The sequence below is a fragment of the Pygocentrus nattereri genome, chromosome 3 (genome assembly GCF_015220715.1).
Source record: "Pygocentrus nattereri isolate fPygNat1 chromosome 3, fPygNat1.pri, whole genome shotgun sequence".
Classification (NCBI taxonomy): Eukaryota; Metazoa; Chordata; class Actinopteri; order Characiformes; family Serrasalmidae; genus Pygocentrus; species Pygocentrus nattereri.
In genome coordinates, this window is record NC_051213.1 from 30,855,481 (window position 1) to 30,870,490 (window position 15,010).

The following is a 15,010-nucleotide window of genomic DNA, read 5'->3' on the forward strand; positions in this document are numbered from 1 at the left end:
TAGCCATCTAAATTTTGCAGATGCCAGAAGAAACGCCCCTGCTCGAATGCATGCTGCCACCTATAACATCTGGAGGAGGAGGTGTAACGGCCTGGGACTACTCTTAATATCAGCGAAGGTAAATCCTAATACTATAGACAACAATAGCATTCTAGAGAACTGTGTTCTTGATAACTTGAAAACTTGATAAGTCTTCACAGAGCCCAGATCTCGAGCCTTGTTCTAAAATCTAGTGGAAAGAGAAGAGAGGAAGCTGTTACAGCTTTAAAAAAAAAAAAAGGGGGGGGGGGATTTGGGTACTGATGCCATATTAATGCCCATGGTTTTATAATGAGATTCTCAACACGCACATATGGGTGTCAGGGCTGGTTTTCACAAAAATAGCAAGTACATAGCAAGTTTATTTTGTGAAAGAAGAGAAGAAGAACTGAACAAATTAAGGCACAGCAGGTTGGACATTCTAGTAGCAGCACTCTAGAAGCACGAACTTTCTTAATCTAAGCTTAAACATAATTTCATGATTTGATATATCTGGAAAATGTCATGATACCAAACTTGATCAATCTCTATGTACGCACTGTATAGATTTTGCCACTGGAGTCTCATCAGGCTCTTTTCCCCACCAGATGTCTAAGCATTTGTTAAACTAGAAAGCCCATGTGCTTGAACGATGCTGAATTCATTTAACAGTAATGGACTCTGCACAAATTGCAATATCAAGCTAGTCATGATGTGGCTTTGATCCTGAGTTCTTTGCCAGTGGCTCTCGGCAGGCTGACAAAGACAGGTTAATAAGTTCTGAGGTCTCCTCTTTCAGGCCACAGAAAGCACAGGCTGAGAATCGCATGTTAGGCCTCCTGTGAATCACTATAGAGTGGGTGCCTGATGAAACCGGTGATTAGGACATTAGACGCTGCAGCTTGCAGGAAGCTGTTTGAATTAATCGACCACAGAGTCACACGCTATTACATGTTGAACATTTCAGCACCTCACTGTTTGGTGCCTTTGTCAGGATGAAAGTATGTCAGTGCTGCGGAACGTACATAATCATTTTCCTGCCTACTCTATGGTGGCAAAGACAAAAAGCTAGTTAAGAGAAGAAGCTCAGTATGTAAAACATTTTCAGCGAGGAGTATGACACTAAGCCCTTATGCAAGTTATTATATCGCTGCTGTCTGATCAAAACCTTGCATCTCCAAAATAGTAACTTCACAGGAGAAAGAAAAAAAACATACTTTATTTTTAACGTGCGTCAATGGAACCAGACATCTTTTCACATTATTTTGGGCCATTTCTTTTGGTCCATTTATCATGAAATTTACACACAATGTAAAAGTCAATAGGCGTGTCAAAAGCTGAAAAATGACAAAAATTGAGATACGAGGTTTTGTTCTGACAGCAGCGTTATACTAAGTTATTATGTAAATAGTCACAGATGTCTAGATACCCTACAGGCTGGATGTAATAAGCTTTTTGCAGCAGTTTAAGGCAGGAATCAGATGTATTATGGAGCACAAGTCTAAACCTGCAATTTATGGGCCTAGTGCATACACTGGCAAAATGTGCTTCTCCCCCTCATGGATATCATCACTGTCCAAAAATGGCAGCTTTACAGAAAAGGGCAAAACATTCCTTACTCTTAATGTAACTTAAATGTTAAGAGATGTTCCAGGCAATTTTTGAGCATTTCTCTTGGTCCAATCATAGAAATTTTAGATACTCTAGAGCACATGTGTCAAACTCAAGGCCCGCGGGCCAAATGTGGCCAGCCGTGTCATTTGATGTGGCCTGCAAGAGCTTAAAAGATCTGGATCTGATTGACTGCAATCTAGTGGCTTAATGCCGTCGCTTCACGGGTAACATAATCAGTATGAATTGTGGGAAATGGAGTTTATGGTCAATGCACGCTTTTAGACTTAATTATTAATTATTCCGCCACTAATACTAAAGCGTGCATTGACCTTAAAACTACATTTCCCACAATTCATGCCGATTATGTTACCCGTGAAGCGACGGCATTAAGCCATTAGATTACAGTGTGTACTCTTCGATGTGATTTTTTTCAACAAGTGGAATTAAGAAATAGCTACAAATATTGATCCCAAAATGTCCAGGAAAAGAAAAATTGATGCCGATGGAAGACGTTTCAAGAGAGATGGGAAGGCGAATACATGTTTGTGCTTCAAGGAGAAAAACCGGTATGTCTTTTGTGTTGTGAGGCGGTGGCGGTTGTCAAGGAGAACAGTTTACATCGGCACTTTGATACCAAACACGGAGCTAAGTGTGCCAAAGTTAGCCTTCAAGAAAAGCAACAAATTGTACAGGAATTAAAAGGCAAACTGCGATCGCAGCAGAATATGTTCGCAAGAGCTACGGCCCCAAACGACGCAGCTGTGAAAGCTTTAGTGTAGCTGAAGAAATCGCTCAAAGTCTTTTTCAGGGTGCTTTTTTGAAGCAGTGTATGCTGAAGCCTGTTTATTACATTTACCATTTTATATGTGTAGCAATGTATTTAGTGTTTACACAGGTTTGTGTTTTTGCAGACAAATGTTTACTGTAATCAAACCGTCTGTCATTAAGTGTATGTATGACCTCGGTAAGGATGTGCAGCCATTTGTTTTTTTGTAAAATGCCACATCTGTTACACATGTTCTTAGCAGCTCACAGCTGTTGGTTGTATTGTTATTCTGCCCCTTTCAACTGTGACAAAGTTTTGAGTTAGTTAATGTCATAACTTGTGTTTGATGATATTTTTCTTTATTCACTTGGATAGTTTGATCGTTGATTGATGGAGTAATAGGAGTTTCTTAATCTGACAAATTAACAGGATTTATGTTAACAGAGCAACAAGCAAACATATTTTTACATCTATGCAAATATTTATAAGTTGAATAAGTAATAAATTCAGAGTTATTTAACATTAAGGAGCACTTACATTTATTCTACATTACATTTGGTTACATTTAGTTACATTTATACTGTCTTACAGTTACATCTGGCCCTTTGAGGGCAACCATTATGCTGATGTGGCCCTCTGTGAAAATGGGTTTGACAGGATTTATGTTATGTTAACAGAGTAACAAGCAAACATATTTTTACATCTACGTCTCTGCTCTTTAGCTCAAAGCTGAGGGGGGGTATACTCTCTTGACTGGCACTCGGCCCTGGGGTAGGGTGATTACTGGCTTCTTTGTGGCTGCTTCAAAGCAATGCTTTTATATGGAGACTAAGTTTTGAGTGTCTATTTGAACACCTGTGTGCACCTTAAGGTAGCTGAATACACTAATTAGAAGAGCTATTGTTTTGTCCTAGAGCATAATTTTATCATGGGTTATCGGGAATATAGCAACATAATTGTGCACTTTATTAACTTTATTATGTCCAAAAAGAAAGAAGCTGAGGTTGATTAAACAAAAATCTGCAGACAGTACATTCAATGCTGCCAACTTAATACACATTTCATTGTGTGACGTATTACCTGAGAATACATACATGACCAGCATACAGACATAGCAGCCTATCCCGCCCCCATGCTCCTCCACATGATCTAGGTGGAGATTGCATTCATCCAGTAGACTGTTATGTAGGCTCTCCAGTTTTAAATAAATGGAGCAGTGTGGAGGTCAGGAGTGCAGACGCATCAGCAATCTCTATGGAAATGGCATGACATTTTCCAAGCAAAAGAATGTAGCTTGGTTGCGTCACCTGCTCTTGTTTAATTAACAAAAGCTTGTTGCTGGGAATGCTACATGAGAATTCGAAATAAATCTGTGGATTTATGAATTACAGGACAAAAACCAAAAGTCACTTCTTCTCCAGGTTTCTATTAAGAGCACCATTTGTGCTGCTTTACAATAGCATTGATGAACACAATGAAAAAAAAATGCACAGAACAAAAATAAATAATAAACAGTTATTAAAGTCTATTTCAAGGACATAGCTCTCTAAAAGCCCTCCACTCAATTACAGTAATTAAGCAAGAGGATGTATCACATTTGAGAGGCCAGTTTTGGGAGAGTGGTTGGAATGGCTCAAGCAGCACAAGCGAGAACTCCCTCCATCATGTCATATTAACGTAATCAGATTGATGAGTCTGTCTGGCTCACAGTCCTGACAGAAGCAAAGAGACAGAAGCTCAAGAATTATGATTGAGCATTCTTAAGGAACAAATGTCTGGCTGAATGTGACCCAATGCATGGAGCAATATAGCACACAATATAGTTACACTAACTGTTACAGAAGGGAGAGTTGGACAAGATATTAGAAATTTAGAATGTAAATTCTTTTAAAAGCTCATGTCTATACACTGTCGTTAAGAGGCTAAATTCAGTAGCAGCATGCACACTGGAATACCTTTTAAATCAATTTATTATTCAAAAACAGCTGTGAAATCAGTAGGTCCTCAAGCTGGATGAGACAGATGCTGCCTCTTCAGATGAGCTAAGAAACTTAAACTACAAACAACCGGTACAATGTTGATGATTCAAGACTCTGTGTTTTCAACATGTCCCATGTGTCAACATGTTAGTTTATAAAAAAAAAATAATTTCACTGTTTCTGGGCCCAGATCGCATCAGCTAGACTATTAAACCTAGTAAACTAAAAAGCCATGCTACAGATACTATGAACAAGAATTTTTATTTTTTTTTAACTATTATTACTAACTTTAGATTTGATCTGCCTTTTTGGTCACATCTTTAACAATGAGTCCTTTGTAACAAGCTTGCATTAAGCCACTAGTATTCCATTGTGGCAAAGTATTAGGTAATACATTTAGGTAATTAGGTAATACAATACAAGCAAAACTAAGTTTTTACAGGCCTGTTAAAACCCTGAGAACCCAATCAGTTATGTCAGTATTGGGATACTAGTACCTCAAATGGTCCACATTTAATGGTGAACATTTAATGGCGAACATCTCTAGCATGGACTGGGAACAACATGTTAAACAATGCTTGCATCCTTAATGAAACTCTACTTGAAAATAGCACAGATTTTTTCAAATGATTTGAGCCGTTTAAGGCTCAGCATTTACAATAGTCATAAACAGATATATTTTTGACAGACGTTACACATTTGACATTTACATTGCAGCAGCTGCAGTAAACATTTACATCATTGAAGGAATGTTTATTGCTCAAATATAGCTGTAGATCTTACCATGCACAGCTCTGTAGGCACAGCCTAGACAAGCAGAGTTGGCCACATCAATAGTGTATACTGGAGCATTGAAGATGTCAGACAAAACCTGCAGCAGAACAGAAGATGTTAAAATTAATCTGTAAATGTGTTCTTGATACTACACTCCTAAAGGGGAATTCCACCAATTTTTAAAATAATTTCTGCAGAACTCAATATGTTAAGATGTAACGTCATTCAGGGCGGTTTAATGCGAAATGGTCTATTATAGAGAAACTTACTGAGTCAGAACTGGTCGCAGTGGTGGTGATAAGAACCAGACAACCATAATGGTTGATGCCTTTAAAAGCTACATCACAGACAGTTATTACATGAAATGCATACAATTAAAATGCCCAATGCCAAAGTATTGTTTCACGATAGTTTAGAGATGTATGTTTCAGCTCAAAAAATGTATTTTAAAACCTATTCAATACAGGTGGTGTAAGGCAAAATAACTCCCAAAGAAAGCTTATTTTAAAGATTTATCACTATTTCATCATTATAAACATTATACATAAAAACTCAGAAGACATGTAGATTCAGTGGCAGCTATGGACAGTAAATAAAATGGCAATATTTATGCTGTAGACATTGTGAACCTACTACTATAAAGAAAGCAGAATCTTTGGGATTGTCTACAATACACCGTTTCACATCAAACCACTCTAAATGACTTTATTTACATTTCAGTGAATGAATTATACAGACATTTAGAAAAATTGGTGGAACCGCCTTTTAAAATCAAAGGTTCCTAAATGGCACTGGGCTAGGCTCTACGTTCTAGGAAGAAAAAAAAAACATTTAATTAATATAGAACCATCACATTATGTGGAAGTTCTTAAAACTCTTGCATGCTGTTCTTGAAAGTTCTTGCATGTTGGCACATCTCAGTTACAAATACAGGTCGTTAATTAATAACCCACTGAAAGGTTCTTTAGGGAGCCAAAGGTGGTTTTTCTATGCCATAGCACCTAAGAATACTTTCTCATTTAAGAAGCCAGAATACTGTGTACACAAATCATTACATTTGAAACCACAATTTAGAGCACCAAACCTCTCTAATGCCAACATATCTGTATTGTATGAAGTGTAATTACATGCAGGCACACATCACCACTTCCTGATAAAGACTTCACAGTAAATAATGTATTCAAGGAGATGTTTTGTGTGAAAACCCTCATATATGGTTTATTATGTAACTAATTATGTGACGGCCATGAAGCACCTGAACAGATAATTGTTCAGTAACCTCATAATTCCCTGAAAAGGCCTTAGATGTGATGTACACGGCTGTGCCAGTATATAGCAGAATATATTCTTCCACTGCAGCAGGCCTTCTGCTGACATTCATCATAGTCTCTGTTTCAATTCAAATCCAAACTGCTCAAGCGCAGAGCAAAAAACAGCAAAGATTTGGCTGCCTAATTACCAATGGACTGCACTGTTTGTGCACAATATGGTGTTTGCAACATAAGCAATCAACAGTGCAGCCCCAAATAAATGTTCCCATCACCACATTGTTTTATCCAGGCCCAGAACCGGCCCTGCATTAACTTTCATTTTCTCTTGCTCTAGCTTTCTTCCTACATGGTAGTCCATTATGTAATTATATTTTAATTATAGCACAATGATAATATAATATATGTAATGCTGTGTTACACATTTTTCTAAAAGTTTTTGCTAAACTGATTGACTAAAAATTCCGCATAAAGCTCTGCAACTGCCATTTTGTTTTTTTCCAATTAAACTGACTTTTACCTCCACTGAAAAGTAAAAGCAGAACAAGCATGCACTTAATTCAAATAAAAGGTGGTGACTTGCTTCTAGAGTGCTATTTAAACTCCTTTGACAGTAGTTTTTTTTTCTTTTCTCATTGATGGAAGCTGGGCGATTTCATTAAGATTCTAGGGAGAGGGAACAAGGTGCTACTATCATCAGTCAGAACCAATTTACAGAACAAACTGTCTCCAAAACTCACTCTGTTCTGCACACTGCACAGTGCAGCTACTCCATGAAGGAGGAACGAGAAAGTTCATTCTAGCAGTATTACGATTTTGAGGTCAAGATTTGATTTTCGATATTTGATGTGTGAAAATGTCTTGATTCTGCAGAGCTCTAATTAGACACGATGAAGAGCGATTTGTCTCAGATAAGTAAGTCCTCGACTAAAATCTTTCAATATCTTCCTCTCCGGCCTAAAGTGAGCCTGAACAATCACAATTGGTAGAATTTGAGAGTGAGATCCCAGTCTTTAGATCAAGGTGGTGTGAACGCTTAAGCCCCTCCCGTCCCCACACGTTTTAATATGGGAGGATGCTCCCAGGTGCCTACAGCAGTTTCTGTGAAAGACCTTGGAGCCTTGGAAGAGGCCAGTGGGCAAATCATTGATACACTTCAAAATTTCTATATACTGTTTCAAATGCTCAGTTTTCATATTTTTCAACACTGACTTTCAATCTATTACACTCTTGATCCCACATTTGAACTTGAATTAAAGGCAAGAACCCAACATTTGGAAACATTGAGCTTTTCACTTCATATGATTCCTCTAACAAAAGCTTGCAACTATCATATTAGTGACAATCATCACATCAGAACAAAGCCTTCAGTCCAAGCTGGGAAGGCAGGTAAACTGAACTCTAAAAAATCCAATAAGAATCATGCTTCACCATTTGGCAACCTAAATTAAAGTGTGAGCTTGCTGCCTGAATGCCAGTTGTAAAGTTTGGTACAGGAGGGATAATGGTCTGGGGCTGTTTTTCATGGTTTGGGCCATGGGCTATATTTCCATTGAAGGGAAATCTTAATGCTACAGCATACACTGACATTCAAGAAAACTGTGTGTTGTCTGGGGAAGGGCATTTTGTCTCTCACAATGATAGTCAACCAGTGCACAAAGCAAGCTTGATAAAGAAACGGTTTGCTGACTCTGGCACAGAAGAACTTGACAGGCCTGCACAGAGCCCTGACCTCAACCCAATCCAACACCTTTGGGATGAAGTGGTGACTGCAATCCAAGCCTTATTACCCAACATCAGTGTCTGACTGACTGAAAAGAAGTGCATCCCAACAGCCATGTTTCAGAAATCTAGTGTAAAGCTTTCCCAACATAGTGGAGGCTGTTATAGTAACAAAAAGGCAACCAACTCGACATGAATGCTTATAGTTTTGGAATGGAATGCTCCATAAGAAAAGGATGGATGTGATATTGGGGTATCTACATATTTTTGTCCATGTAGGGTATCCACAGAGTATAAAAAACATCAGGACAAAAAACTGTGCTCGCTTAATATTTGTGTTCTTTGTTTTACGCTTGGGGACAGATGTACTTAGTGCATGCAAATACAGAGTACATTAGCTACGCTCCACAAATCTCTCTCTGCAAAGCACACAAAGTACTGTACATTCATAAATATGTATGCATTAAAGCTCAAGGCCTGAAAACAAAAAATGCATACATTCATGCAATCACAGCAGTAATCCCCACCCTTCCTTCACAAACGTATACATACGTATGAAGACTGATGTTAGCAGAGGTGAGGGTGCACTGATATCAAACCAAACACAGCTGTGGTCTTCTACAGGCGGATACAGTTCTTTTCAGATAGCACCTCAGGGACGACGACAACAATCGCACACATGTGCACTGCTGTTTATGTTGCGCAACAGTTCCGAGAATGTAATTTAAATTCTATGAAAAGAAAGTACTGGAAAACCTACAAAATTGAGCTTTTCAGAATTCATATTGAGGTCAAAAAAATAAGTATGCATTTGTCAAGCTATTTTTTCCTTCTATTGCTGCATACCTGAAGAATGTCCTTGTTAGACGAGGCCCCTCCCGTCGCCAGCACACGCGTTCCTGGAACTAAAATGAAGAACACATTACGGTAATGCCAAATGCAAGGCAGTGCCTCAGGTGTAGAGTGTTCGGAAGGTTTGTGTGCATGTGTGCGCATGCATTATATATTCCTGTAACAATTCATGCATTGGTTCTGCTGACATTTTTCTTTAAAGGCTAAATTGACAAATTAAGCTTTATTCTATATTTGTGGCACTAAATGGGCTGAATGGAGTGGAGAGCCAGAAAAAAGGTCATGCTTCTTCTTAGTGGCCAAACGACAGATGTGGTTCTGATACTACATAAAGGAGACCACAGTTTTTCTGATCTTTCTACAATAGGCACAACCTCCACCTCATTCTCATCTGCTGGGCAAAGGGCTGTGAACATTAACTGATCTTTTTAATAGCCTATAATGTTTTAATTTCACTAAACATATTTTGAATGTTTGTAGTTGTCTGCCATGTATACACACATTTTCAAAAATCATCATTGAAATTAGTGTTTTTATAAGACTACATAGCTAATTTCAGCACTTGCCTGCCACTACAAACATAGCAGTAGAAGTGTCAGATACCACGGACATGACAAGCATCTCATTGCTGTTGCAATAGGCTGACAAATTATTAAAATAATTTATTTCATAAAAATGTTTATCAAAATTATTACGTGCAATAATTCAATTACATTATTTTCACCTCTGAATGCAGGGTTCGCATAAACATGCAATCACAGGGTTTTACGAACGTTTCCAATTTTACATCATTAACTTCCAGTAAGAGCAACAGTGGCCACACATTCCAACTCCTCCCTGACTGTAGCACTCACGCTCATACAGCTTGTGGATTCTTGTTTCATTGGAAGCTCGAGGTGAACTGTAACTTTCCAGTTTTCTGCTCGTTGGTTCATCTACAGTTCTTGTGTGAGCACTGTCCAGTTTACTCTGCAGAATTACTGATATTACTGCCTCCACTGTGTGGTTAACTTGGAAATGCTGCTCGATACTCAATGTACTTTGGTGATGCATAGAAATTCCCCAGTACAGTAGCTGGACAGAACCAAGAAGGGTCCTCTCAGCCTGAGATGCACCACCGACCTATGTTTTTGTCGGTTTTATGAGGAGAAAAACAGTGAGGCACATATTATTATGCAACAAGAGTTACACTGGATGGATTTTAGCTTTGTCATACTGATAATAACAGATTTAAATATGGTACTTTTCCAAAATAAAACCTACCACAATGATTATGCCTGGTTTATTAGGGATAAAAAAAAAAAAAAACACAAACAGGCCACCAAACTCATGAAAACCCTGCTGAAAAAAAAGACAATTAGAACCATTAAGAATAAAACTTAATTGACTTAATTGTTACCATTACAGACCACTGGTTTCCTGTAGGACACCTTCAGATTCTATTAGGAAATGCATGCGGAATCTGTCACAGATGACTTGTTAAACCATTCTGTGTCGCTAACACACAGAAGCATGAAAATGATGAGCTGCTGGCCACTACTACCACCATTGTGGCAGACAGTGCATGTGATGTCAGTAACCAGACTCTTTTGAAAGAACCATCAATGGACGTTGCATTTCAAAGCTGTATTTGAATGAGAGGGCTACAAACAACAGTGTGCAATCAGTTGGGCTTCGGCCTGAGTGTGAAGTGTGAAGTGTGTTAGACATTCACAAAAGTAGTAGCACTAACAATTTAAAAGCATTAAAAACATCATTTTAAATCATTTAAAAATGTCAGTTCCCCTTTACATTGTCTGAAAATGTTATGATGAATGGACTGATGGAATAGGTCCAAAATTACTTAGAATTTTCTGACATTGGTTAAAAACATTTCATGTTTTTCCTGTATGGCTACCATTTTGGAGACCTGAGGTTTTGTTCCATTTCAGACACCAAAATTAGTGCGTTCATATGTCCATGAACCACTGGCTAAGAGCATGCATCAGTTCAGAGAGGCCTGAGGAAGCTCCTTCTTTCTTCAGCATTCTGGATGCTCTATCTTTTGTGCCCTGCAGTTCTACAAATCCAAGCATAACCATGATCCATGTAAGCTGGCAACGCTCCCCACCAGAGCCCACAATGGCTTTTCTCCCTCTTGCAGCACATTATCATCACCTCGCACAGCCACGTGGCACTACCCCTTCCTGCGTACACTATTAAAACCTGTCACGCCGCCGAGTGTAGCCTTGGGGTGCCAATAAGAATGAAATGGATCCAGTCTGAGCCTTGCACGATTGATTTGTTGCTTCGTTCCCGCTCTTTCATTGACCATCAATGACGGCTGTACATCAAAGGTCGGGGTAGGGAGGAAAACCAATTATAATTACACAGAGAGAGGGGAAGGAAACTGCACCACCATGTAGGAGAACGTCTAACGCAAGAGAAAGAAAGAAGAGAATATAAAAGTCTGAGTTAATGTAGGGATGATGCTGGGCTTAGATGAATGGATGTAGTGATGGGGGAAGGGCTGCCAAATCTACTGTTGCAGAATGAATATGCGTGTTCTCTGATTCAAACAGTCTCTTTGCAATACTGAACAACTGAAGAGCCATAATAATAAGTGATCATGAGAAAAGAGCAGTTTTAAATTCAAGGTTAGATAATAGCAGAACGGGAAGCCTTAATCTGAATGTTGTAAAGACACAAAGACATAAATCTCTCTTTGTAGAACTCTATAAACCTGCTTATGTATATGAACAATATCAGGATTACCAAAGATCCAGAATTCAAAAGAACATTTGGGGGACCGACATCTTTTCTGTCTTCACCCTGTGCACTGTCAATAACCTCTTGGCTATTACTATTGACAGCGACAGGGCTGAAGTAAACATGTGGCTGCACCAAGCTGTTTACCTTTGCATCTTTCATCTTCTGAGAGAAAGAAATCGATACAGCATTGCATGTAGGAACACAATGGAACCGCAACAGCGGTTTCTCCATATTTTCAGGCTGGGTATTACTTAAGCCTTGTCGGACAACTCATGATGAATTTAATAACAGAGCACATTATGAGTGGATCTGTCTTCGTCTAGACCAACATTTACAATTAAACCAATAACAACAAAGCGGACCAGAATGAGCCCCGTTTCTCAACGTCAACGTGAATCTGAAATCTACACTATTACAGAGAGTTTCAGAGCTAGTGGAGCACTGGATAGTACATAGGGTTGGTGGGAGAGGGGTGTGAAACATGATATTATTGGCTAATGTTGGGCCTCATTCTCCAATATCTTCCCAAGTCTTTTTTTTTTTTTTTTGTTCTTGAGAAAGTTCCTAAGAAAAAGTCAGATTCATGAAGCGTTCTTTAATTAAAGGATTGTTAGCACTTTGCGCTCTTGCGAGTGCACAGATTCTGTTCTTACTCAAGAACAAATCCCAAATAAGAAAATGCTGGTGACTGACAGAATCTTCATAAAAACTGCATGAGTGGGTTTTAAGAAGAAATCTTTACTAAGGAATAATTGGTGAATGAGGCCCATTATTTTTCCACTGTGGCTGATCCATGATGATGTAAATAAAAATCAAGATAATGTTTCAGTCAGGAAAAAGGAACATGTTCCAAAAAGCTGGGACGGGGGCATGTTTACCACTGTGCTGCATCACCTCTTTTTTTAACAACACTAAGTGTTTGGGAACTGAGGAAACCCAATTTCTGTAGTTTTGAAAATGAAATGTTTTCCCATTTTTGCTTAAAACATGATTTCAACTGCTTGTCAGTTCGGGTCTCCTTAGTCATATTTTTCATTTCATAATGCGCAAAATATTTTCAGTGGTGACGGGTCTGGACTGCAGGCAGGTCAGTTTAGCACCTGGACTCTTTGAATACACAGCCATGCTGTTGCAATACAAGCAGAATATGGTTTTACATTGTCTTGCTGAAATAGTCAAGGCTTTCCCTGAAAAACATTGCCAAAACATGTATATTTAATGCTGAGCGATATGGTGCCCTCACAGACGTGCTGGTCACCCATGCCATGTACAATAATGCACCCATATAACATCATGAATATTGGCTTTTGAACTGTGCAGTGACAACAAGCTGAGTGGTCTTCAGCCCAGAGGACACAGCGGGCTAAAGAAATTTTCCAATTCCCCTCAGTCCATTTTAAATGAGCATGGGCTGAGGATTCCTGGATGCTGTTTATGGACAGTTTCTTTTTTGTATCTTAGAGCTAAAACCTGTATTTGTGGATGCAGCAACAAACTATTTTCATAGACAGTGTTTTTCCAAAGTGTCCCTGAGCCCATGCAGTGATTTCCTCTACAGAGTCATGTCTGTTTTTAATGCAGCGCCACCTGAGGGTCATCAAATGCTGGTTTTTGGCCGTGTCTCATGCATACAGAGATTTCTCCAAATTCTCAAAAACTTTTAATGTTATTATGTTCCAAAAAGCAAAGGTCCTCTGCCATTTTCTGTCGAGAAATGTTCATCTTGAATTGAATTTGATTGTGCAGTCTTTCACAGAGTGGTGAACTTCTCCCTATCTTTACTTCTGAAAGACGCATCCTCTCTGGGATGCTCTTTTCACACCCAATCATGTTATTGGCCTGTTGTCAATCAACCACCAGGTGTGTTTTTTTTAAAAAAAAGCATTACACAATTTTACCAGCCTCTTACTGTCCCTGTCCCCTGTCACAATGTTTTGCAATGTGTTGTTGGCATCACATTCAAAATGGGCATATATTAAAAAAAAAAAAAATCTCAGTTTCAACATTTGATATGTTGACTTTGTACCATTTACAATGAAATATAGGGTTTAAATTATTTGCATTTTGTTTATTTACATTTTGCACAGCATCCTAACTTTTTTTGGAAATGGGGTTGTATCTCTCCAGATCTTTACTGGTCACAGGATTACTGCAAATATATCACTGACCTGTTCTCTCTTGATATTATCCATCCATCTCAAAATCATATGTATCTCCAGTGACGACCACGCACAATTACTGTATCAGTACCTCTCTGCATTTAATGTCAGACAAAAACAAACAGAAAGGCTTTGTGAACATATCTGAGTTGTTACAAATGTTCAAGTACTACTAACATAATAAAGAAAAAGGTGAAAAGAATGAAGCCACACAGCTGCTTGCTGTGATGGTCCAGTTGATCAGGCGATCCTTTGTTGCAGTTCGGGGTCTATCTGGCACTTTGGTGTTCATGTTACAAATGTTATGTAGTCATACATGTACCTGACCTAAGGCGGTCTGAAAGATCAAACCTGTACCTAGCACTGTCCATCTACAGTCGAATAACCCAATGACTATTAATACCAGGAGTAAACAACTTTATGCATACTAAAACCAACTTCTTGAGACATTAAGAGCCTGTCATAAACCAACGGCTGCTGCACATATAGATAGATGTCCTGCTGTCTGAACAGAACCCTGTTTGGGTCAACATCACATACAACAGAGGTGGACAGCTCATATAGTACATGTTACAAATATTCAGACAGTGAGGACTTTCACTACTGCAAACTGTCATCTTCAGTTCTTTCTTTCTTAGTAGCAGATCCAACTTAAGTCTAGCAATCAACTCTTTCTGAAGCAATTAACTGGCTGAAGCAGGTTTGTCAGACTGTGGATGGAACACAAACAACACAAGAGCATAACCTTGTATCTCCATTTTTAGTTTTTGACATAATTTGAAAGTACCTGTTGCTCTTTATATTGTATGTAAATTTCATGATTAATGAACTAAAAGAAGCGCCTCAAAATGACTTTGGAAAAACGTCTGGTTCCATTGACTTACATTAAAAGTAGAGTATGTTTTTTTCCTACTCCTGTAAAGTTACCATTTTGGAGATGCAAGGTTTGCTTCCGACAGCTGCGATGTACACATATACACACACATATGTGTGCATATATACAACCCCAATTCCAATGAAGTTGGGATGTTGTGTAAAACATAAATAAAAGCAGAATATGATGATTTGCAAATCCTTATTAACCTATATTCAATTCAATACACTACA

The 15,010-nt window shown here is 38.6% G+C and overlaps 1 protein-coding gene across 3 annotated transcripts in view; it reads right to left on the reverse strand.

Moving 5' to 3' along the window:
* The window catches only part of xylb (xylulokinase homolog (H. influenzae)), an 88,908-nt gene that overhangs the window by 23,502 nt on the left and 50,396 nt on the right, over window positions 1-15,010 (reverse strand). For all 3 annotated transcript variants that reach the window (XM_017706810.2, XM_017706812.2, XM_017706811.2), the window contains 2 exons: window positions 8,988-9,046; window positions 5,161-5,248 (listed from right to left, as the gene is read on the reverse strand). In XM_017706810.2, coding sequence (XP_017562299.1) covers window positions 5,161-5,248; window positions 8,988-9,046 — 147 coding nt within the window. The remainder of the gene's footprint in view (window positions 1-5,160; window positions 5,249-8,987; window positions 9,047-15,010) is intronic.